The sequence below is a fragment of the Chiloscyllium plagiosum genome, chromosome 29 (genome assembly GCF_004010195.1).
Source record: "Chiloscyllium plagiosum isolate BGI_BamShark_2017 chromosome 29, ASM401019v2, whole genome shotgun sequence".
Lineage (NCBI taxonomy): Eukaryota > Metazoa > Chordata > Chondrichthyes > Orectolobiformes > Hemiscylliidae > Chiloscyllium > Chiloscyllium plagiosum.
In genome coordinates this window covers 48,210,580-48,237,410 of record NC_057738.1, presented here as the reverse complement: position 1 = coordinate 48,237,410, position 26,831 = coordinate 48,210,580, and the positions used below count along the sequence as shown (strand labels likewise).

The window sequence follows — 26,831 nt, the reverse complement described above, 5'->3', positions numbered from 1 at the left end:
TGATATTGGTAGAGTGTTGAATGGATACTTCTCTTCAGCCTTCACTCTGGAAAAGGAGAATATGGGTAGGGAATTCAGGAAAAAGGACTGAGGAACTTGCACATTTTGCCATAGGAAATGGGGAGGTTTTTGGAGGCTTTGAGAGACTTAAAAACAAAGGATACCTCTGGCCCAGATGAATTGTATCTCAGGCTGCTGTGAAAAGGTGAGCCAGGAAATTGCAGGGATGCTGACACAAATTGTATGTGTCGGGAGTTGCACGCAGACAAGAAGATTTGAGGATAGTTAATATGGTTCCACATTTTAAGAAGATTGGTAGAGATGAACTAGGAAATCACAGACCAGTGGGTCTCACATCAGTGACAGGGAACCTATTAGAGAAAATTCTGACAGAGGAAATTAACACCCACTTGGAAAGGCATGAGTTAATTAAAGATAATCATCATGGTTTTGTCAGAGGGAAGTCATGCCTCACAAATTTATTAGAATTTATTACGGCCGATGAAGGGTCTCGACCAGAAATGTCAACTTCTCCACCTCCTGATGCTGCCTGGCTTGCTGTGATCTTCCAGCCTCTTGTTTGTGTACTTTGGATTCCAGCACCAGCAGGTTTTTTAAAATCCCTGTGGATGAGGAAAGTTCAGTTGATGTAGTTTTTATGAAGTTCAGGAAAACTTTTGACAAGGTGCCGCAAGGGTGACTTATTGAGAAGGTTAAAGCACATGAAATTCAAAAGAAACTTGGTACAATGGATCAGAACTGGCTTTATAATAGGACACAAAAGGTAATGTTAGAAGGCTGAGAGTGACTGGAGGCTGGTGTTCAGCAGTGTACGACAAGGATCAGTACTGGGACCCATTGTTTGCTATATACATAAATGATACAGATGAAAATATGGGGGGAATGTTAAGCAAATTTGCAGGTAAGTCCAAGATTGGTTGGGGTGGTTAATAGCAATGATTGGAGATTACAGGAAAATATAGATGGGTTGGTCAGATGGACAGACCAATAGCAGATGGTATTTAACCCTGATAAGGGCAAGGTGATGCACGTTGGAAGAACAAACAAAATGAGGGTGTATTTAAATGAATGGCAGGACACTGGATAGCTTAGAGGAACACAGAGATTTTGGGGTAATTAATCACAGATCCCAAAGTCAGCAGAGCACCTGAATAAGATAGTTAAAGTAGTACATGGGACACTTCGAGTCAGAGTCCTACAATGTGGAGACAGGCCCTGTGGCCCAAACTGGTCCATGCTGCCCAAGCTAACCCCATTTCCCTGCACTTGGTCAATATCCTTCTAATACTTATCCCATCCATGCATTTGTCCAAATGCCTTTTAAATGTTGTACTTGCCTCAACCACTTCCACTGGCATCTCATTCCATACGTATATCACCCTGTGTGTAAAAAAGCTGTCCCTCAGGTTCCCTTTTACTCTTTCCCCATTAACCTTAAATTGATGCCCTCTATTCTCCAACCCTGGGAAAAAGACTGAATGTATTCACATTATCCATGCATCGTCAGTCATACCTTAAGAGTATAAGAGCAAAGAGGTAATGTTGTAGCTGTACAGAGCATTGGTCAGGCCATAGCTGGAATACTGTGTGCAGTTCTGGTCACCTCCCCACAGAAAGGATATGATAGCAGCAGAGGGGATAGAGAGGAAGTTCACCAGGATGTGCCTGGGATGGAGAAATTGAGCCACAGGAAGACTGATATGCTTTATCGTTTTTCCTAGAGCAGGGAAGATTGAAGGGGGACATGATTAAGGTGTATAAGTTTATGAGCGGTATGGACAGGGTAAATAAGGAGCAGCTGTTCCCTTGGTTGAGCAATCAATCATGACAGGGAATAGGTTTATGTTAAAAGGCAGTGAGATTCAGATGTGATTTGGGAAAAAATGTTTTCACTCAGTGGGTGGTCAGAATCTGGAATGCATTGTTTGGGAAGGTAGTGGAGGTCAGAAGTCTTACAACCTTTAAAAAATATTTGAATGAGCACTTCAATCATCATAGCATTCAAGGATATGGGACAAGCATACCTTTAGTGGTAGTTATGTCGGTGCAGACTCAAAATGGGCCAAAGCTGTATGAATCTGAATTTTTCTGCTTCAACTATCTAAATTAGTAGATTCACCATATTTCTTCCAGTTCTCAAAGCCCTGAATTTCCTTCCATGGGCATCAATGTGGATTTCACCAGTTTCCTCATTCCCCCTTCCTTCACCTTATCCAAGTTCCAACCTTCCAACTTGGCACCGCCCTCATGAACTGTCCTACCTGTCCATCTTCTTACCCACCTATCCATTCCACCCTCCTCTCGACCTATCACCATTACCCCCACCTCTGTCTATCTATTGCACTCTGAGCTACCTCACCCCCACCCCCACCCCCATTCATCCCTCGGCTCACAAGCCTCATTCTTAATGAAGGGCTCTTGCCCGAAACGTGGATTCTCCTGCTCCTCGGATGCTGCCTGACCAGCTGTGCTTTTCCAGCACCCCATTCTCAACTGTTAATCCAGAAATCCAGCTAACTTTCTTGGGACCCAAGTTCGAATCCTGCCCAGCAGATAATGGAATTTGAATTCAATAAATAGATCTGGAATTGAGAGGCCTAATGATGACCATGAAACCATTGTTGATTGTTGGAAAAACCCACCTGGTTCACTAATACCCTTTAAGGAAGGAAACTGCTAACCTTACCTGGTCTAGCCTGCACGTGACTCCTGGCACACAGCAATGTGAATATCTCAACTGCCTTCTGGACAATTAAGGAAGAGTAATAAATATTGGCCTAGCCAGTGACACAATCATGCCACACGTTTAAAACAAAATTCTTGTAGTATTCCCACTGTTGTGAAGGAAAAGCACATCTAAACTGTAACTATTGTCCTCCCATCACTTGAATTTTAACAAAATACAAAAAAATATTTCACATTACATTTGAACTCTAAAGAGCACCAAGGTCCACAATTGTAGGCAAAATTCCAAATGAAAAGCGAGAATGAATTTTGAGCTGTAAGAAAGGGGAATAAATTACATGTGAAATGCTGTCATGTATTTGTACTAAGTTAAATAACCTTATGAGCAATGCTCTTCAGGATAGTAAGGGAACATTTCTGAATAAGATGTAGGAGTATACATGGAGGTAACGGTGCACCCTTTCAGAGTCAGCGCAGACCTGTTGGATTAAAAGGTCTCCTATGTTACAACCATTTTACAATTCTGTTAAATTATTCAATTTGCCCTTACATGCCACAATGAATTAATACCAAATGCTTCAAAAATCTAAATGTGGTTGCAGAGTTTCATATCATATAATACTTTCAAACTGTAAGTAGCAGTAAAGGATCCACTTTCCTCACAGGATTTATTTCAAATCAGAATAAAATCAACTTCATACATAAGAATTCTGTATTGTTTGATGCATTCTGCTGGTAATCAAGCATACTGGAATTCTCAACAGTAGAGAAAGATCCAGGAATTATCTGTCTTATGGCAACTGTGAGTGGGTTCATTAATGACCAGAATCCTGAATACAAACAATGATAGACAAGGAAGGTCCCAAGTTAGGTCCTCCAGTCAACACCAAGTTAGCTGTTCTCGACAAGGAAGATGGAGAAGTTAAAGACTGAAGATGGTGACAGCAACATTCAACAAGGAAAATAAAATGGCCGTAAGAGGTACCAATTGAGATAGCTTACTAATCACACTGAAGAACATTTCAGTTCATGTCTCCTAAGTTCAGACTGCCGGATTCTCTGGGTTTGCACACACACAAGTAACTTCAGGTAACACTTCAAATGTATATAGCCACCTAAGGGACTTCGCTCTTAAACAAGTCATTGAGGAAAATCAGAAGTGAAAAGGAGGAAGATTAATTGACTAAATTTATAATGCATGCTTACCAACAGTTCTGGAGGACCATCTTCGGCATCTTCAGGTGACTGTTCTTCTCCAATTTTACTAGAAAGGGGGAAAAATGAACCCGTTAAGGTCAGCATTAGCTTCAAAATTGGCAGGAGAACTCTGCTTCGTGTAACAAGTGGGAAATCAGGGACCATTTATGCAGAAGATGTGCAGCTCCTGATTGCATGAAGGAGCTCGAGCTGTGGATAGACTCACTTTAAAACATCTATGATGCTGAGGATATTGTGGATAGTGTATTTCGCAAGCTGGTCACACCATCAGGGCTACACAGGCAGAAAAGCACTGGGTGACCATCAAAAAGACTAGTAAGTGTGAGCACACAGTGCAGGAGACCCTCTCAGATAGACCTATTTGAATATCTCTGTATCATTGGGGCAGCTTCTGGGGGCAGGATAGACATGTACAAACTGAATGGGTTGCACCTGAACAGGACAGATATCCTTGCTGAGAGCTTCGCTGGTGCTGTTGGGGAGGTTTCAAACTAATTTGGTAGGGGTGAGGCACAGAGTAGGTGCAAAAATCAGTAACAAGGTTCAATCAGATATAGGACAATCCAGGAGGCAGAGAAGACATGGTCAGGACATGGACTGTCTAGAAAGTTAAATTGTATCTATTTTAATGCAAGCAGCTTGACGGATTGTGGTTGATGAACTTAGAGCATAGATCAGCATGTGGGTAAATTATATTGCTACAATCACAGACATAATTGAAGGACAGACAGGACTGGCAGCTCAACATTCCAGCATATAGGAGTTTCAGGCACAATTTGGGTGGAGGGAAGGAGAGAGTACGGGTGGATGAATTGCATTATTGATAAAGGAAATCAGCACTGCAGTCATAACGGCAGACATCCTAGAAGGCCATCTGGATGGAGCTGAGAAATAAAAAGAGGGTGACCTGAGAAATAAAAAGAGGGTGACTGCCCTCCTGGGATTATACAACAGGTCTCCCAACAGTAACAGTAAGATGGAAGAGCAGATATGTAGGGCATATTAGAGAAAGGCGCGAGAGGAAAAGGGTTATAGTTGCAGCAGACTTCAACTTTTTAACAGTAACTGAGATCACCCTAGTGAGAAAAGATTAGACAGAGTAGAATTTTTAAAATGCCTCCAGGAGAGCATTTTGCATTAGTACAGATAGTCCAACTAGGGATGACAGTGCCAGACTTAATCCCAGGGAACACAGCCAGCCAAGTGAATGAAGTTTCAATGGGTGAGCATTTTAGGGATAGCGAATTTTGAGAAGATTTGTAGATCAGGTTGAGGTTCTGGATGTAAGTTTGCTCGCTACAAGGCTAGTTTTCAGACATTTCGTCACCATACTAGGTAACATCTTCAGCGAGCCTCCGAATGAAGCACTGGTGACGTAGCCCACTTTCTATTTACATGTTTGAGTTTCCTGGAGTTGGTGATGTCATTTCCTGTAGTGACATCATTTCCTATGGTAATGTTATGTCCTGTTTCTTTTTCTCAAATGGTGATAAATGGGGTCCAAGTCAATGTGTTTGTTGACAGAGTTCTAGTTGGAATGCCATACTTCTAGGAATTCTCGTGCATGTCTCTGTTTGGCTTGTCCTAGGATGGATGTGTTGTCCCAGTTGAAGTGGTGTCCTTCCTCATCCATATGTAAGGATACTAGTGAGAGTGGGTCTCGTTGTTTTGTGGCTGGTTGATGTTCATGTATCCTGGTGGCTAGTTTTCTGCCTGTTTGTCACCGTTTTTGCAAGGTATTTAGTAGATGACATTAGTTTTGCCTGTTGTCTGTATAGGGTCTTTCAAGTTCATTAGCTGCTGTTTTTCTGTGTTGGTGGATTTGTGGGCTACCATGATGCCAAGGGGTCTGAGTAGTCTGGCAGTCATTTCAGAGATGTCTTTGATGTCAGAGAGAGTGGCTAGGGTTTCTGGATCTGTTTTGTCTGCTTGTTTGGGTTTACTGCTCAGAAATCGGTAGAACGTGTTCATTGGTATTCCACTGGATAGAAGCATGGCAGTCCAACCAGAACTCTATCAACAAACACATGGACTTCGATCCCATTTTCCACTCCGAGAAAAAGAACAGGAAATGACTTCGCCATAGGAAATGATGTCACCACAAGAGATGACATCACCAACCTTAGGAAACTCAAACATATAAATAGAAAGCCGGATACACCACCAGTGCTTCATTCAGAGGCTTAGTGAAGATGTTACCTAATATGGTGACAAAACATCTGAAAACGAACCTTCCAACTCAGCAAGCAAACCTTCTTTCATTTTCAGGATAGTCACCATAAGTTTCAAAGTCAAAATAGAAAAGGTTAAGGATAGTGCATAAGTTAAATATCTGAATTGGGGAAAGGGCCAACTTCAATATTAGATAGGATCTAGCAAATAACTGCAAGTAGCTGCTCCCAGTCTAAGTCTACATTTGGAAACTGAAGTATTGTAAAAGTAGTATAGTGAAAATTCATGTCCAGTACGTTCCTCTAAGAATGATGGACAAGAGCAGTAGATCCCTAGCTGTCTAGGATAGAGAGTTTAATGAAGGAAAATAAGAAAGCACATGTCAGTTATTGCACATTAAAAACAGGGGAGGCACTTCCAAAGTATAGACTGTAGAATGCTGCTTAAAAAGGAAATTACAAGGGCAAAGATGGGCCATGAAATCTCTTTGGCAGATAGGATCAAGGAAAACTAAGGTTTTTTTTAAATAGATGTATTAAGAGTAAGAGGATTACCAGGAAAAGAATGGGACCTATTAATGACCAAAGGAGCAACTTGTGCATGGCACCAGTGGAAGTGGGTGAGGTTATAAATTAATATTTCTCATCTGTATCAGAGAAAGATTTTGTAGCTGGGGATATCAGCTGGAATGGGGAAGTTCTAGAACACATTAAAGTGGTATTAGATATTTTAGCGAGCATACAGGTGCATAAATCCCCAGGGCGTTATGGGATGTATCACAGGCTGCAATGAGAGACAAGGGATGAGATTGTTGGGGCCTGGTAGATATATTTATTATTGCTGTGGCCACAGGCAAAGTGCCAAATGACTAGAGGACAGTTAATGTTGCTCCTTTGCTGAAGGGCAGCAGGGATAGGCCAGGTAATTATAGACCAGTTAGCCTGATGTTAGTGGTAGAGAAATTAATCGAAAAAATTGTGAAGGACAGGATTCAAAGTTTGCAAAGGCAGGGATTGATCAGAGATAGTCAGCACAGATTTGTTAGAAGATTACCTTGTCTTACTAATTTAATTGTCATCTTTTGAAAAAAAAAACTATCTATTGATGAGAATACTGCAGTTGATGTGGTTTACATAGACTTCAGTAAGGCCTTTGACAAGGCCCCACGTGAAAGGCTAGTCCAATATTAAATGCCCATGGGATCGAAGGCAAGTGCCAAACTGGATCCAAAACAGGTGACAAAGGGTGATGGAGGACAACCGTTTTTGTAATTTGAAGCCTGTGACCAGTGGTGTACCACAAGGACCCTTGCTGTTTGTAGTGTACAGTAACAACTTGGATGCAAATGTAGAAGTTTACACATGATACAAAAATTGATGGTGTTGTTAACAGTGAGGATGTTGGTCTCAGGCTACAATCTAATATCAATCAGCTGGTAAACTGGATAGAGTAATGGCAGATAATTTAATCTTAAGTGCAAAGTGATATATTTTGAAAAGTCTAATAAAGCTAAATATATATATATATATAATGAATGATCGTTCCTCAGCACTCCCTGGGGACCTAAGGTGTACATTTCCATAGATTCCTTAAGGAATCAGCACAGATAGACAGGGTGGTGAAGAAACTAGGTGGGATGCTTGCCTTCATTAGTGATGGTGTAGAATATAGCAGCAAGGAAGTCTAGTCACAAATTTATAGAGCACTGGTTAAGCCACAGCTGGAATACTGTTTGCAGTTCCAGTCACCATACCACTAAAAGGATATGACTGGACTGGAGAGGCTGTAGAGAATATTCACCAGGTCACTAACTGAGAATTTTCATGATGAGAGATTCAAATGCAATTAAAGCAATTAAAGCAATAACACTGAATGTTTTCACGGAGGAGTTAGATATAGTTCTTAGGGCTAAAGGGATCAAAGGGTAAGAGGAGAAAGTGGGAACAGGTTACTGAGGTGCACGATCAACTATAGTGACACTGAATAGCAGAAAGGACTCAATTTCTGTTTTCTGTCAAAGGTGGTAAAAATTTATACAATTCAGTGTATTAAAAGCAGCAATGTCCTAACAGTGACTGTCAAAAAAAAAACAAGATACTGATTTTGTTTCTCTCATTTCCAATCAGCCCCAACATAGACAGTGCCACATGAGGGAAGTAGCACTTGTAGACAGTTGGCACCAAAATAAGCAAACTCTGATAAAGATCCATTGAGAATAGCCTAATAACCAATACCTACAAACAATTTTTAGAATTTATTGCTACTGTGTATTGAGCAGAAGAAAACTTTGTGATACTTAATTATTCCTTCAACAGAAACACACCCTAAAAAATGACCATCGTACAATCTCTACAGCAAAGCTTGCAATTATAAGACTGCAAAATCAACTAGGAGAGTGAGGACTGTAGATGCTGGAGATCAGAGTCGAGAATGTGGTACTGGAAAAGTACAGGTCAGGCAGCATCCGAGGAGCAGGAGAATTGATGTTTCGGGCTTAGGATGAAGGGCTTTTGCCCGAAACGTCAATTCTCCCGCTCCTTAGATGCTGCCTGACCTGCTGTGCTTTTCCAGCACCACTCTCTTGAATCATAGGAGTCTGCCAGTTTGCATGTTTCGTATAGTAAGGTCTTGCTCAACAATATTTAGTGATTATCTAAGTTCATTTAAATTGGGACCTCTATAACATAAGAGGTCCTCAGCCTCAGACAAATCATATTGAAGGGCCTCAAATAGTAGTGTTCAATCTGTGAGTTGCCCAATCTCCACAAACTTTTATAACAGACAATCAATTCTTCAATGTATAATTTCAGTTACATCAAATTTTTGCTATAAATTCTGTGTTACGATCGAGCCCTCCACAATCACCTGATGAAGGAGCGTCGCTCCGAAAGCTAGCATGCTTAAACCTGTTGGACTATAACCTGGTGTTGTGTGATTTTTAACTTTTATAAAGGTGGTCATCACTATATTTTGAGGATTTTTAATCGATTTTTGAGGAGAAAACAATTATCTTCAGTAAGAACAGAGAAACAATCTATTAGCATTTCACAGTTGGGAAAAAAAAATCTATTTGCTCAAGCAACTTCAATTCTCTCTCTTTACCAATTTACTGCCCTTGTTTTCTTAAAGCTCGACTGCATTTGTACAGCACTTCCCAATCCTAAAAGTACTAGAAAATTGGCATATGCAGGAGGACAAAGCACAGTTAAGAACCTATAGAAGGTTGAAGAATTCGAAGATCAGTGACTGCAGTCAGATAGAAGAATTCCTACCTCAAATCCCACACATTTAGTCTGCGATCTGTTCCACTTGATGCCAGGATTGTTTCATTATGAGGAGACCACTGAACCTGTTGGTATTACAAAAAGTCTTTTGAGAACAAAGTGCACAAGCGGAAAAAGTGAAATAATTATCCCATTCTCTTTCAGCACTCAAAAAAGTAACTATTTTCGAAAAGAAAGAAAAGAGAAAAGGTGCTTTAAAGATGTTGTCAGAATCATACAGCATGGAAACAGACCATTCAGTCCAATCAGTCTACGCCGATCACATTCCCAACCTAAGCTAGCCCCATCAGCCTGCACTTGGCACATATCCCTCCAAATATTTCTTATTCATGCAATCATCAAAATGTCTTTTAAAAACATTGTAACCATCTCCGAATCCAACATTTTCTCTGAAATTTGTAATTCCGTACACGAACTATTCCATATAAAGTCCCTCGTGTTTTTTAAAAATCTTTCTCCTCTCACCTTAATACCCCCCCCTCCCCCCCACCCGAGGGGAAATACACTGCTCTTCACTTTACCTTTATCCTTCAAAACAAACAAAGAACAACACAGCACAGGAACAGGCTCTTTGGCCCTCCAAGCCTGAACTGACACGTTTTGCCTTTCCATGCTGGAACTGTCCTCACTTACAGGATCCATATCCTTGTATTCCCTTCCTATTCATGTATTCACCCATTGTATGAAAAAGTTGCCCCTTAGGTCCCGTTTATATCTTTCCTCTCTCACCCTAAAGCTATGCCCTCTAGTTCTGGACTCCCCCACCCCAGGGAAAAGACTTTGTCTATTTATCCCATCCATGCCCCTCATGATTTTATAAACCTCTAGAAGGTCACCTCACAGCCTTAGCCTCCAATGTTTCAGGGAAAACAGCCCCAGCCTATTCAACCTCTCCCTATAGCTAAAATCCTCCAACCTCCCTGGCAACATCCTTGTAAATCTTTTCTGAATCCTTTCATGTTTCACAACATCATTCTGATAGGAAGGAGACCAGAACTGCACGCAATATTCCAACAGTAGCCTAACCAATGTCCTGTACTGCCACAACATGACCTCCCAACTCCTGTACCAATATTCCAACAGTAGCCTAACCAATGTCCTGTACAGCTGCAACATGACCTCCCAACTCCTGCACTCAATAGTCTAACCAATGAAGGAAAACATACCAAACGCCTTCTCTTCACTATCCTATCTACCTGCAACTCTACTTTCAAGGAGCTATGAACCGGCAGTCCAAGGTCTCTTTGTTCAGCAACGCTCCCTAGGACCTTACCATTAAGTGTTAAGCCCTGCTAAGAATTGCCTACCTAAAATGCAGCACCTCGCATTTATCTAAATTAAATTCTATCCACCACTCCTCAACCCACTGGCCCATCTGATCAAGATCCCGTTCAAATCTGAGGTAATCGCTGTCCACTACACCTCCAATTTTGGTGTCATCTGCAAACTTACTAACTCTTATGCTCTCATCAGGTAAATGCGAGGTGCTGCATTTTGGGAAAGCAAATCTTAGCAGGACTTATACACTTAATGGTAAGGTCCTAGGAAGTGTTGCTGAACAAAGACCTTGGAGTGCAGATTCATAGCTCCTTGAAAGTGGAGTCGCAGGTAGATAGGATAGTGAAGAAGGCATTTGGTATGCTTTCCTTTATTGGTCAGAGTATTGAGTATAGGAGTGGGAGGTCATGTTGCGGCTATACAGGACACTGATTAGGCCACTGTTGGAATATTGTGTGCAATTCTGGTCTCCTTCCTATCGGAAAGATGATGTGAAGCTTGAAAGGGTTCAGAAAAGATTTACAAGGATGTTGCCAAGGTTGGAGGATCTGAGCTACAGGGAGAGGCTGAACAGGTGGGTTGGGATATCTGGTCGGCATGGATGGGTTGGATCGAAGGGTCTGTTTCCATGCTGTATATCTCTATGACTCTATTTATATAAACGACAAAAAGCAGTGGACCCAGCACCGATCTTTGTGGCACTCACAGGCCTCCAGTCTGAAAAACAATCCTCCACCACCACCCTGTTTTCTTTGAGCCATTTCTGTATCCAAATGGCAAATTCTCCCTGTATTCTGAGAAATCTAACCTTGCTATCCAGTCTCCCATGGGGGACCTTGTCGAACGCCTGACTGAAGTCCACATAGATCACATCTCCCACTCTGCCCTCAACAATCCGCTTTGTTACTTCTTCAAAATTTCAATCAAGTTTGCAAGACATGATTTCCCCACTCACAAAGCCATGTTGACTACCCCTAACCAGTCCTTGCCTTTCAAACTACATGCACATCCTGTCCCTGAGGATTCCCTCAAACTTGCCCACCACCGACATCAGGCTCACTGGTCTATAGTTCCCTGGCTTGTCCTTACCACCCTTCTTAAATAGTAGCACCATGTTAGCCAACCTCCAGTCTTCTGACACCTCACCTGTGACTACTGATGATACAAATACCCCAGCAAGGGGCCCAGCAATCACTTCCCTCGCTTCCCACAGAGTTCTCAGGTCCTGGGGATTTATCCACGTTTATGCGTTTCAAGACAACGAGCACTCCCGCCTCTAATGTTGACATTTTCCAAGATGTCACCATCTATTTTCCTACATTCTATATCTTCCATGTCCTTCTCCACAGAAAACACTGATGCAAAATACTTGTTTAGTATCTCCCCCACCACCTGCGGCTCCACACAAAAGCCGCCTTGCTGATCTCTGAGGGGCCGTATTCTCTCCCTAGTTACCCTTTTGTCCTTAACGTATTTGTAAAAAACCTGTTGGATTCTCCTTAACCCTATGTGTCCAGCCCAAAACATAACTCTCCCTCACCACCCTGTGTCTCCTACTTTCAAACCAATTTGGCATCCAATTGGCAAGCTCTCCCTTAATCTAACTTGCCTAATTATAACTTGATAGTGATTTAATTGTCTCACTAATTTTTTACATTAAATAAGAGTATTATTTATGAACAATTTATAAAAGACTCAGTCTTGCACAAAAATCACAATATTCTGCAATTTCTACAAAAATACATCTCAAAAATTAAAAGGCACATGAACCTGTACTGGGGAAAATGAAAGCTGTACCACTGTACAGTCTTTACTTGACCCTTGCTGGGGCTAGTTTTCTGGTGATTTGTATAACTGAGCAGAACAGAGGATTTTAAGGTAAATAGTAGGGTGCAGGAAAAAGTTTGGCAAGATCTGATAGATGTGTGGCACAGTGGTTCAATGGTTAGCACTGCTGCCTCACAACAAACACCATTCCATCCTCAGACAACTATGGTGAGTTTGCACATGCCCCCCGTACCTGCATGGGTTTCCTCTGGGTGCTCCGGTTTCTTCGTACAGACCAACTATGGGCAGGGTAGGTAGACAGGTCCTGCTAAATTGCCTATAGTGTCCAGGGATGTGTAGGCTAGGTGAATTGGCCATGATAAATGTGGGGTTACAGGGATGCTCTTCAGAGGGTCAGTGTGGACTTGATGGGCCAAATGGCTTGCTTCCACACTGTCAGGATTTTATGAAATAGAGAAGAGCAAGGCAACAATATGGAAATAATGTAAACGCATCAGTAAAATTAAATCAGTAAAATGGGACATGTGGGCCAAGCACACGCAGGTGGGACTTGTTTAGTTTGGGATTATGGTTGACATGGACTGGCTGGATTCAGGGAGAGCTTGCCAACTGGATACAAAATTGGCTTGACAGTAGGAGACAGAGGGTAATGGTGGAAGTTGTTTTTTTTGGACTGGAGGCCGGTGGTCAGTTTTGTCCTGCAGGAATCAGTGCTGGGTCCACTTTGTTTGTAACTTATAGAAAATGATTTGGATGGGAATTTAGGACATACTTAATAAGTTTGTGGATGACACCAAAATTGGTGGTATAGTCAACTGTGAAGAAGATCATCCAAGATTATAAAAGGATTTTAATCATTTGGGCCAATGGGCTGAGGTGTAGCACATGGAGTTTAATTTAGATAAATGCGAGGTATTGCACTGTGGTCAAACAAGGGCAGGATTTGTCCAATTAATGGTAGGGTCTAGATAGTGTTGTTCGGGGTTCAGGTACATAGTTCTTTGAAAGATTAGATTAGATTAGATTACATCACAGTGTGGAAACAGGCCCTTCGGCCCAACAAGTCCACACCGACCCGCCGAAGCGCAACCCACCCATACCCCTACATTTACCCCTTACCTAACACTATGGGCAATTTAGTATAGCCAATATCACAGATAGACAGGCTGGTTAGAAAATTCAGTTAGCATACCAGCATTCATTGCTCAAATGATTGAACATAGGTGTTGGGACATCATGTTGAGGTTGGACATTATGTTGATGAGGCCACTTTTGGAGTACTGCATACAGTTCTGGTCACCCTCCTTTGGGAAGGATAATACACTGGAGAGGGTTCAGAAAAGATTCACCAGGATGTTGCCAGGACTGCAGGGTTTGAGTTATAAGGAGACGCTGGATAGGCTGGGACACTTTTCACTGCAGGGTAGGAGATTTGAGTGGTGACCTTATAGAGGTTTATAAAATCAGGAGGGGCATAAATAAGGTGAACAGCAAAGGTCTTTTCTTTAAAGTGTTTGAGATCAAAACTGGGGGGCATTTTTTTAAGGGGAGAGGAGAAAGCTTTAAATGGGACATGTGGGCCAAGCACACACAGGTGGGACTGGTTTAGTTTGGGATTACGGTTGACATGGACTGGCTGGACCAGTGTCTGTTTCCGTGCTGTATGACTCTATGAAGGGCAACTTTTTCCACAGGGTGGCTTGTGTGTGAAATTAATTGACAGATGCAGGTACAGTTAGAGCATTAATCAGACATATGGATAGGTACATGAGTAGGAAAGGTTTAGAGGGATTTGGGACAAATGCAGGCAAATGAGAGGGAGTAGTTTAGTGTGAGAAACTTGGTCAGCATTGACAAATTGGACCAAAAGGTCTGTTTCCGTGCTGTATGACTGACAGAAAAGGACAAAGTATACAAACCTCAATATCACAATAGATGGGGCTAGACAGTTGAAATATTGGGGGGGGGGGGGGGGGGGGGAGAGGAGAGGAGAGAGAGAGAGAGAACAGAGCATTTATAACAAAATAAGTGGATTAATAACAAATTTAAATAATGAATAGGTGAACTTGTAGCCATTCCTCAAATGGCCTTGTTCAAGAATTAATGACAATCAGGTAGGACAGAAAAGTAGAAAAATGTGGAGAAATAGCTTTTAAACAAGACTTTGGTTCTGGGGATCAGGACGTAGTGTGTGTTTGGGAAGAAATGAGAAATAGCAAAGGTAAGAAGTCACTTGGGAAATAGTTTATAAAGGGTAAAGTGACCATATTCCACTAGACCCTAGGGCTGCACTCTTATCAGAAACAGACAACTGGTGGTGGGTTAACCCAAGGTCACCTTGCCTCATGCAGAGACAGAAGTCAAGAAGAATCCTTCATGGTAACCTCAGCTGGTGCAGGAATTGAACCCATGCTATTGGCATTACAGTACACTACAAATCAACCATCCAGTTTAAACTGCTAGATCCGTTCAACGTCTATCCAAGTTAGCATGGTGCAAGAGCCACACAACACAATTAAGGGGGTTTTCACCATGATAAAGACTCTGTCTCTACAAGGAATGGGTAGTGACTATTCCTACCAAGAAAGTCAGGAATCATTTGCAACATATAGATTGGAGAGAATTAGGTCAAGTATCCTTTTCCCTCGAAAGGGTGTTCTGATATAATGCGATGATTGCCTTCCTCTGCGACCTCATGCTACAGAAAATCATGCTATGGGAAACCGCTATACAAAATCGCGTTGTAGAAAATTGCTTTAAAAAAAATGCTTTACCTGTTCAGTAGAAAATTCACATTATCCAAACAGTGTCCACAATTTGTCAATTGCATTATAACCAATTTGCATTGACAAACATGTTTTCACAGAACAACCTATATTTGGTTCCCTCAGTCTGCCACAGACCGAGTCTAGCAGCTCCGTTCTTTAGGGCTTGACCAGTTAGTCTGTAGCAGTACTACCAAGCCAATCTTGGTGGTGACCCTGAAACCCACTCAGTACATTTTGTGCCCCTGCTTCCCACCACACTTCTTTTAATTGATTTTCAACATTGAGGAGCATTGATTTATCAGAGAGGTGTCGAGAGGGGTGCAGCAAGTGGTGGTCAGTGGGAGTTTCCTTTCCCAGGTTTCACCTGGTGTCATGAATTTTCATGTGGCCCACAGTCAACATTGAGGGCTTCTGAGGTAATCACTCCACCCTGTGGACCACAATGCTACAAACTGTACTCCGGGATAGTGATGCCTGTGACACTGCATGCAAAGTATGATGCCATGATAATGACTATGGCAGGATGGTCCAACTTTTAAAATAATCACTTCTTCCTGGGAGCTAGTTGACCTAATCTTTGAACTGCTTCTAATGAAATTACACTTTTAAGTAAGGAGCAGGATTCAGACTTGACAAATTTATTCCTTCCGGTGTAACAATTGCAAAGAAAGAATGGGACATTTACCCAAGCGAACCCAAAGATAAAGGACAGTTCTTTAACTCAGCGTATCTCACAATAATTATTTCATATGCTTTCGTCCCCGTACCCAAAGCTGCATAAGTAACAGCTGTACCTGGAAAATTTCATCCTTGTGTGACTCAAAGGAATGTAACTTTAGTTTCAGGTTTCTTAAATCCCACAATGCTACAGTCTGTAAAAAATAAAACATGTACCTTTTTAGAATTACGCATTAATAATTAACTAGAAAGAAGGATTAACAAAATAAGATTAAGACTATTAATAATTAAATAAACCTATTTAAAATCCAAAGTGCAGACACAAAGCTGAAAACGCAAATATGAAAAGGAGCTTCTAGCTAAAATGTAATTATTGTACACAAAGCATCACTTTCAGAATTCTTAACACTAATCCACTGGTGCTGTGTCCACCTTTCATCATTTTATATAAATGATTTGGATGTGATCATAGGAAATATAGTAAGTTTGCAGATGTCACCAAAATTGGAGGTGTAGCGGACAGAAGGTTACCTCAGAGTACAACGGGATCTTGACAGATGGACCAATGGGTTGTGGAGTGGCAGTTGGAGTTTAATTTAGATAGATATGAGATACTACATTCTGGAAAAGCAAATCACAGCAGGACTTATACACTTAATGGTAAGGTCAGAGGCAGTGTTGCTGAACAGAGACCTTGGGAGTGCAGGTTATAGTTCCTTGAAAGTTGAGTTGCAGGATGTGTAGGGAAGGACACAACTTTGACTGGGACAACACATCCCTGCTAGGACAAGCCAAACAAAGACACGCATGAGAATTCCTAGAAGCATGGCATTCCAACCAGAACTTTATCAACAAACACATTGACTTGGACCCCATTTACCACCCCGAGAAAAAGAACAGGAAATGACTTCACCACAGGAAATGATGTCACCACAGAAAATGACATCACCAACCCTAGGAAACGCAAACATATAAATAGAAAGCAGGTTACAACACCAGTGTCTCATTCGGAAGATGTTACCTAATATGTTAACGAAATGTCTGAAAATGAACCTTCCAGCTCAGTGAGCAAACCTACATCCAGAGTTTTGATCTTATGTAGAGAAAGATACAAATACATTAGAAATAGTTCAGGAGGTATCCTAGATTGACAAAAACAAAAAAAAAAAGAAGAAACTCAGCAAGTCTGGCAGCACCTGTGGACGGAGAAAATGTTAATACCGAGTCAGATATGTCTCTTCGGCAGAATTCATTGTAGATTTAAACTTGGAATGAGTTAATTGTCTTGAGGATAGTTTGGGCAGACTGAGCATGTTCCTGTGAAGATTAAAAGAGTGAGGGGTGACCTGATTGAAGCCTACAAGTTCCCACCAGGAATTGGTGTTGGAGAGACGCCTACAAGTTCCCACCAGGAATTGGTGTTGGAGAGACTGTTAGGTCTGAAGGTTGATAAGTCCCCGGGGCCTGATGGTCTACATCCCAGGGTACTGAAGGAGTTGGCTCGAGAAATCGTGGATGCTTTGGTGATTATTTTCCAGAGTTCGATAGATTCGGGATCAGTTCCTGCGGATTGGAAGGTGACTGATGTTGTACCACTTTTTAAGAAAGGTGGGAGAGAGAAAGCAGGAAATTATAGATCAGTTAATCTGACCTCAGTAGTGGGAAAGATGCTGGAGTCTATTATAAAGGATGAAAATATGACACATCTGGATAGTAGTAACAGGATTGGTCAGAGTCAGCATGGGAAGGGGAAGGGGAAATCATGCTTGACTAATCTTCTGGAATTTTTTTTGAGGATGTAACTCTGAAGATGGACGAGGGAAATCCAGTAGATGTAGTGTACCTGGACTTTGAGGAAGCTTTTGATAAAGTCCCACACAGGAGGCTAGTGAGCAACATTAGGGCGCATGGTACTGGGGGCAAAGTACTAACTTGGATTGAAAGTTGGTTGGCTGATAGGAAACAAAGAGTAGTGATAAACGGCTCCATTTCGGAATGGCAGGCAGTGACCAGTGGGGTACCGCAGGGAGCAGTACTGGGACCGCAGCTTTTTACAATATATGTTAATGATATAGAAGATGGTATTAGTAATAACATTAGCAAATTTGCTGATGATACTAAGCTGGGTGGCAGGGTGAAATGTGAGGAGGATGTTAGGAGATTACAGGGTGACCTGGACAAGTTAGGTGAGTGGTCAGATGCACACCTGGAGTACTGTGTGCAGTTCTGGTCTCCAAATTTGAGGAAAGCCATTCTGGCTATTGAGGGAGTGCAGCGTAGGTTCATGAGGTCAATTCCTGGAATGGCGGGACTACCTTATGCTGAAAGACTGGAGCGACTGGGCTTGTATACCTTTTGAGTTTAAAAGTCTGAGAGGGGATCTGATTGAGACATATAGGATTATTAAAGGATTGGACACTCTGGCAGCAGGAAACATGTTTCCGCTGATGGGTGAGTGCCGAACCAGAGGACACAGCTTAAAAATACGGGGTAGACTATTTAGGACAGAGATGAGGAGAAACTTCTTCACCCAGAGAGTGGTGGCTGTGTGGAATGCTCTGCCCCAGAGGGCAGTGGAGGCCCAGTCTCTGGATTCATTTAAGAAAGAGTTGGATAGAGCTCTCAAGGTTTGTGAAATCAAGGGTTATGGAGGTAAGGCAGGAACAGGATACTGATTAAGGATGGTCAGCCATGATCATATTGAATGGTGGTGCAGGCTCGAAGGGCAGAATGGCCTACTTTTACACCTATTGTCTATTGTCAAAGATCTTGACATGGTGGACAGGGAAAGGATGTTTCCTCTTATAGGTGAGTCCAGAACTAAGGGACAGAATTTTAAAAATGGGGTCATCCTTTCAGTATAGAGATGAGAAGAAATTCTCAGAGTTGTATGACTTTGAAACACTCTGCCTCAGAAGGTGATGAAGATGACATCATGGAATATTTTTAAGACAATAATGGATAGATTCTTACAAAAAGGAATCAAAGCTTAGTGGGTAGATGCAATTTGGAATGCAAAACAAACACATCAGCCATCATCTTATTGATTAGACTGAGTGAATACAGTGGTTAGATAAGCAAGTCTAAGATTTTTATTCTGTACAAATGTAATTTCATTTGTGGTTTATAGACAGCATGAAACTGAAATCTACAGTTTAAATTCTACAGTTGCCAGCCTTAAGGTTTTTGTAACGAGTCCAGTGAAAGAGCACTGTAACTAAGAGCCAGATTAAACTAGATATTCATTAAGTGAATCAGACTTTGATGTTAGGAGCCAACTTTATGTGGCTTAGCACAGGAGTGTGCCTTGGAACAGAGTGCTAGAGTAAAATACTTCAGACAGTTAAAGGGAGGAAAGCAAAAAGATGCTCTGTTGCTTTTATCTAAACTCGTTTAACCTCCCAGACTAGATTCTTACTTTGCTTAATTGTTAAGTACCTGGTAAATGATTAGGTTTTATTCTATTTCTAAAGCTCAAAATATAGGAATTGGTTGCAAGGTTAATAAAAAGAGATACGTATAACACTGAACACAATAATTAGTTAGTTCCTTAAAACACGTTAAGGATGGTTAGACAGGTAATGTTTCACAGTTGCAGTGCATGGTAGTTACTGGATACAAGCTTAATCTGAAGCAAGCATGTCTATGGCAGTTTGAACAGCTTCTGCTCAAACTACAAGATGGAAGCTGAACTACCACACTGACCCATCAGAAAGCAGGAAAGTTAACTGGACTCTTTGTACTCGGAGGTAGTCACACCTCAGGGACAGGAACTACACATTACGCAGGTAAAGGTAAACCTCTTTGGAACATTCCTCTGGAAAAGAAAGCACTGCATGTGAATATTTTAAGGTAGACACAGATAGATTCTCACTAAGAGGTTAAAATGTTGTCAGTGTAGGCAAGCATGTGTGTTTTAGGTTATATTCAGATCAGCCAGAATTTTATGGAATGGCAGTGCAGATTTGAGGGGCTAAATATGGAAGACATGAGGGGCCAAATTGCTTACTTTTAGCCCTATTTTGTCTCCTTTCCTATTAATAAACCAGTTTTTAAAAAATATATATTATAATTCAGTAGTTTTGTGGTCACCCTTACAAATGTTGCCGATTTGATTAGATATTTAGCTTCCCACCTACTCAAGCAAAATTTGAAATGGTCTTCAGTCTATGCCTTAAAATAGTAACAACTACTATGCTACCTTACTCTGTTGCAGCTCAGTCTTAACTTTATTTACACTACATTTTTAATGCGCTCATGGGATGCATGTGAAGGCAACCAGACTAAAATATTTTGGTTTTCCCCAATATCCTTGAGGTGGTGTTGATGAGCACCAGTTTGAACTGCTGCAGTTCATCTCGTACAAATATACACAAAGTGCTACTGGGAGGGGATTTTGATTCTGTAACACTGAAGAAGTGGTAATTATACTTCAAAGACACAATGGGGTCTTGGAGAAGAACGTGCAGTGATAGTATTTCAGGTGTCTGTTACACTTGTTCGTCAACATGGTCAAGGCCATGTGTTTGGAAGCTGCTTTCATAGAATATAATCCCTACAGTGTGGATACAGGCCCTTCAGCCCATCATGCCCACACTGACCCTCCAGAGAGGGTCTTATTCACAGCAATTCCCCTACATTTCCCCTTACCAATGCACCTAACCTGCACATCCCTGGACACTATGGGCAATTGAGCACTGCCAATTCACCTAACCTGCACATCCCTGGACACTATGGGTAATTGAGCACTGCCAATTCACCTAGCCTGCACATCTTTGGACTGTGGGAGGAAACCAGAGCACCCAGAGGAAATCCATGCAGATACGAGGAGAATATGCAAACTCTACACAGACAGCCGCCCGAGGCTGGAATCAAAGCTGGATCTCTGATGCTGTGCAGCAGCAGTGCTAACCACTGAGCCACCGTGCCACCCATGTATTCTATCACATTCCTGACTTGTGCCTTGTAGATGCTGAGCAGGTTTTGATGGTGAAGAAACAAGTGCTGCCTCAGGGAGACTGGTTAGCAAGGTTGTAACTCATGGAATACACTGAGAACTGGCCGTTTGGATACAGAATTGGCTCAAAGGTAGAAGACAGAGGGTGGTGTTGGAAGGTTGTTTTTCAGATTGGAGGCCTGTGACCAGTGAAGTGCCACAAGGATCCATGCTGGGTCCACCACTATTCATCATTTATATTACTAATTTGGATGTGAGCTTAAGAGGTACAGTTAGTAAATTTGCAGATGACACCAAAATTGGAGGTGTAGTGGACACAAGAAGCTTACCTCTAATTACAACGGGATCTTGATCACATGGGCCAACAGACTGAGAAGTGGCAGATGGAGTTTAATTTAGATAAATAGGAGGTGCTGCAATTTGGGAAAGCAAATCTTAGCAGGACTTATACACTTAATGGTAAGATCCGAGGGAGTGTTGCTGAACAAAGAGACCTTGGAGTGCACGTTCATAGCTCCTTGAAAGTGGAGTCTCAGTCTGATAGGATAGTGAAGGTGTTTGGTATGCTTTCCTTTATTGGCCAGAATACTGAATACAGGAGTTGGGAGATCATACTGAGGCTGTACAGGACATTGGTTAAGCCACTGTTGGAATATTGCATGCAATTCTGGTCTCCTTCCTATCAGAAAGATGTTGTAGAACTTGAAAGGGTTCAGAAAAGACTTAGAAGGATGTTGCCGGGGTTGGAGGATTTGAGCTATTGGGAGAAGTCGAATAGGCTGGGGCTGTTTTCCTTGGAGCGTCGGAGGCTGAGGGGTGACCTTATAGAGATTTATAAAATTAGGGGCATGGGTTGGGTAAATAGACAAAGTCTTTTTTCTGGGGTAGTGGTGTCCAGAGCTAGAGAGCATAGGTTTAGGGGGAAAGATATAAAAGGGACCTAAGGGGCAACTTTCTTAATCAGAGGATGGTAGGTGCATGGAATGAGGTGCCAGAGGAAGTGGTGGAAGCAAGTACAATTGCAATATTTAAAAGACATCTGGATGACTGTATGAATAGGAGGGATTTGGAGGGATATGGGCTGAGTGCTGGCAGGTGGGACTAGATTGGGTTGGGAAATCTGGTCGGCATGGACAAGTTGGACCGAAGGGTCTGTTTCTGTGCTGTACATCTCTATGACTCTATGACTTATACATGCAAGCAATTATTGACAGGTGTCATGTCAAAATAATTTGCTACCCATAAATAGTGATATTAAACAAGGCTCCTCCCGACATTTCATCAAACTTCTGACTCAGCACACTACTTCTTGCTTAAAGCTCCTCTTTCCTCCATATACTGAATTCAGATTTCAAACCAAATTCCCAGATATAATCACTAAGGCTTTGTCGAGCTCAAATGAAATCTCACATACTGACTGTACCCCTTTAATGATCATTTAAAATTGAAACTACGATGCATCAACTTCCAATTTGTTTTAGTCAGCTGCATCAGCATTTCTGCATAGCCCTGGCACATCTTTCAGGGTTACGGCCAGTCTCCGATTGTCCAGAGTCCAGAAGACTTGGGCCATTATTCCTTTGGAAGCAGTTCACAAAAGGCTAATTCAATTCACTCCTGGGATGATGGGTTCAGACCATGAAGAATACTTGAACAAGTTAAGTTTATATCCATTGTAGTTTATAAGAATGAGAGGTGATTGTATAGAAACATATTCAGGTGGGAGGGGATTGGTATGGTAGACAGCAGATGCTTCATCTTGTGGGAGACACTAAAATCAGGAGGCATACAAAGAATACTAAAACAGATAAGGTTTTTTTTTCATTCAGCGGGTTGTTAGAGTGTAGGATTCTCTTCTTCAGAAAACAATGTAGGCTGGGTGTTTGTACGAAAGGGAGAGTTAGATAAATCTTTGATAAACAAGAGAGCTGAGGGTTATGGGGGCCAGACAGGAATGGACCCGAGACCACAACCAGATCAACCATAATCTTATTGAATACTGAAGAGAATTCAAACAGCCAAATTGCCTAGTTCTATATCCAAGTTCTATGTTCTAGAGCTCCTTTAATTTTACTGGACCCTAAATTGCTTAATCTATCCTCTCATTCTGTAATCTGATGTATGTTAACATTCAAGTAAAAGACTGAGTTCATTCTTTATTATCTTAGTTAGCCAGAGTTGAACCCAATAATAATCCTTAAAGAAACTCAAAATCCTGCTTTATTTTGTCTTTTATCAAAGTACTTAGAGTTAAAATACTCTCAAACTGACAGATCCTTTTCAAAAATTGCAGTTAAATGAAGAATGGGAAGAGGGAGGGTGCACTCAATCCCTTTTCTCATACATGTAAACCTTCTACTATCTCCACTCCTACTTGCTTTTAAAACCTGGGAAGCAGGCCATTCAGACCAGAAAATTTCCCCATCTTGAGTATTAGCTACTCTTGTCAGAATGTCCTGTCCCTCAATTTTCATTCATCCATTTCCTCATCAATTTCATTAGCTACTTTTGTTTTTCGTTAGTTTTCTTTTTATTCATAAATAACAACAAAATACTCATTAAGTATTTCAGCGTTGCTCTATTCCTCTTAAATATCAGATTTTGCTCATTCTCTCCCAATCTAACCAAGAAACAATTTGGTACATTTTTCACTGTAAAGACAGCAGTATAAAGATAACTGAAAAAAAAATTAAGAATGCACTTAGTAATTAATGGATTCATTTAAAAGTTGAATTCAGAGTTGCAGTTAAGTACAGCGAAAACAAACACTGTTTAAAACATGCCCTCACTACCTGGTGTGTTGAATTTATGAAAAAACGTCTTACCTTATCAGCAGAACCAGTTGCTAAGATAAATTCACTGTAAGGATTGAATGAGAGGCAGTTCACTTCTGCTGTATGTGCATCAACGGAGTGACTTGGCTTAGATGTATTGTTAGATCTTGTATCCCAGCTGCAAGAAAAGATTAATTTAAAATGAAGGCAAAAGAAAATCATACTTCTCTTCCAAACACTGCACCATGGAATACAATATTTTTTCCAAGAGTATATCTTACAGAACTAACACGAGTCTGGCTATACGCAGGCATTTTTCTCTCAACTGTAACATGGTCAGAAATTTCTGAAAACTCTTAAATGGGCACTTAGTGGTATCATAGAATCATACAACACAGATGAATCCCTTTTGCCCATCAAGTCTGCAGTGCCAAAAATATCCTACCTCTTACATTACTTCCAAAAACTTTGAATGTTATGACATTTTACACATTCATCCAAGTACTTTTTACAGTTTGAAATCTCTCCTGCCTCAACCATCCACTCAAGTAATGCATTCCAGATCCCCGCCACTCTCTGGGTGAAGAACATTTTCTTCAAATCCCCTCTAAACCTCCTGCCTTCCTGTTATCTATGTAGTTGGGTGTGTTGCGCCTTAAAAGTATGGGTCAGGTGACCCAGAACAGGAACGAGGAGAAGCAGTCTAGATCCAACCATGGAGCGGAGAGGATTTTTTTATTCATTCATTCATTTATGGGATGAGGGCATCACTGGCTACACAGCATTTATTGCAGATTCCTAATTATCAGAAGGCAGTTAAGAGTCAACCACAATGCTGTGTCTCCTTATTATATTTTGAGTGAATGCGCAAGAGTGCTTGAATGATCTGGCTTATAACAATGTCGTCTGTTAAAAAAGACTGATGACTTGAATGCACAAATGTAAATGGGTATCATTTAATTGTCACTGCAGAGACAGTGGACATCCAAGATTGGCATGTGGGGCACAAGCAAAATGAAAAAGGTGGTGGGGTAGGACTTTTAATAAGGAACAAGTATAATGAAGAATGATTTCAGATAAAAAAGACAAATGTAGATTCAATGACTAATTGCTGGTGAGTCTAGAAACCGGACATAATTTCAGAATAAAAGATTGGCCATTTAAGACTGAGTAGAGAAGGAACTTTCTCCCCCTCCCAAGAGTGGTGAATCTTTGGAATTCTCTCCCCCAAAAGATCATGTAACTGCAATCATACAACATGTTCAAGACAAATGTTGATAAATTTCTGGAGACCAACATCAAGGAATATAGAGACAGCATTGTCAAGTGGTAGTGAAGTAGATGATCAACTACAATTTAATCAACCCGCAGAACAAGATGTGAAGGTTAAATGATCGACTCTTGTCACCTCCCAGAATGCAGCAGAGTATATTGATAGGTCAGTACCAGGAACTCTACTTTTCTTGATCCATATTAATGAACTGTATTTGGCTGTGCAGAACCACATTTCAAAGTTTAAAGTTGAGGATAGTGATAGATGTCAACAGGATGTAGATAGTCTGTAGACTGAGCAGCTAAGAGGTAAAAGAAATTAATGCATGAATGAATAAAAATTGTGAAGTGATGTGAGGGATGATACAATTTCAAGCAGACAAGTTCTCAATCAATTCTAAAGGCACTGCAAGAGAGACAGCTAGGAATAGGTGCGCATGAATTGAAGGTAACATGAGAAGTTAAGGGGTCTGGGAAGTGCCTTCACTGAGTCAGTAGCGTTGTGAGGTTGCATCACTTTGAAGCGCACTAAGCAAGAGAAGAGGAGCCGGAGCTCATAAAACAGTGCAACAGTGTTGGAGCAACAGTTTCATACAGAGCAGGAGAGCACACAAAGTCAACAGCTTCTCAAGCAACATGGCAGCACGAGTAAGCAGCTTCGAAAAGAGAACAGACCTGCCTGAGAAGGCCAACAGCAAGAAAAAAAACAGGAGCTGAAGACTACATTTAATTTGTTTTTTTTTAAAAATCACCAAAGTATCTTTGCAGGAAAACAGATAGGTGATTGGTGGGTATTCCTTCTGTCTTTCAAATGGCCAAATGGAAACATGATCATTTTTATGCACAAAAAGTAAGTGATATGGTCAGCCCGCCACTTCAAAGCATCACCAAGTTCCCTGGCCACATTTCTGTCTTGGGTCAGCTGCAGTTTTAGAGCGTGAACACCTCCTTACATGTTCTTTACCCACCTTGACATCCGGTCATGACAAACTGCTTTCAGCACAGCAAGCCCATTTTCATCTACTCATTGCCCCCATTATCAGCTTTTCTTCTTCCCTGACTTACTATCAACAATTCCTACGTTGGCCTGTCTGATCTTCTCTGAGCTCTGTCTCCACCCATCCACTGACCAGCTGCCTCCCTTATGTGAGATGATGCACGTTGAAAGAGGAAGTGAGGAATACTCAACAAATAACTAAATGAGGAAGCTCAGAGTAACAGAGGGCTCGTAGGGTGCACGTTCACAGGTCCTAGAAGGTGGCAAAAAAAGTTAAAGCTGCTATATGATTCTTGCCTTTAACAGTGTCAGCATAGATAATAAGAGTAAGGATGTCAGGTCAGAATTGTTCAAGTTAGGCCACAGCTGGAGTACTGCATGCTACTCTGGTCAACACATATAGGAAGGATGTGATTGCACTGGGTGGGGGGGGGGCAAAGGCAATTCACCTCGGTGTTGCATGCGATGGAGTATTTCAGTTATGAAGAGAGACTGAATAAGCTTGGGTTGTTTCTATCAAGCAGAGGCGGTTGAGGGGGGACCTGATAGAGGTACATATGATCATGAGGGGCATGGACAAGTTGCTGTTGCCCTTGGTTGAAGGGTCAAAAAGGGGGCATAATTTTTTAATTGAAAGTGAGTGAGAGAGTAGTTGCAAAGGTAAACCTCAATCTTTAAAGAATACTTGGATGAGCACTTGAAGTATCATTTAACATACAAAGTCATGGGACTAGTGCAGGAAAATGGGACTAATGTCGGTAATAAGTCAAGATTAGAGTGGTGCTTGGAAAAGCACAGCAGGTCAGGCAGCATCCGAGGGCCGGAGAATCAATGTTTCGGGCAAAAGCCTTTCAGCAGGAATGAGGCAGGGAACCTCCGGGGTGGAGAGATAAATGGGAGGGAGTGTGGGGCTTGGGAGACGGTAGCTAACAGTACAAT

At 41.5% G+C, this 26,831-nt stretch overlaps 1 protein-coding gene across 7 annotated transcripts in view; it reads right to left on the bottom strand.

Moving 5' to 3' along the window:
* LOC122564570 (histone-binding protein RBBP4) overlaps positions 1-26,831 on the bottom strand; it is an 81,813-nt gene that overhangs the window by 37,448 nt on the left and 17,534 nt on the right. For all 7 annotated transcript variants that reach the window (XM_043719666.1, XM_043719664.1, XM_043719667.1 and 4 more), the window contains 4 exons: positions 23,675-23,801; positions 16,009-16,086; positions 9,369-9,445; positions 3,913-3,970 (listed from right to left, as the gene is read on the bottom strand). In XM_043719666.1, the coding sequence (XP_043575601.1) occupies positions 3,913-3,970; positions 9,369-9,445; positions 16,009-16,086; positions 23,675-23,801 (340 nt within the window). The remainder of the gene's footprint in view (positions 1-3,912; positions 3,971-9,368; positions 9,446-16,008; positions 16,087-23,674; positions 23,802-26,831) is intronic.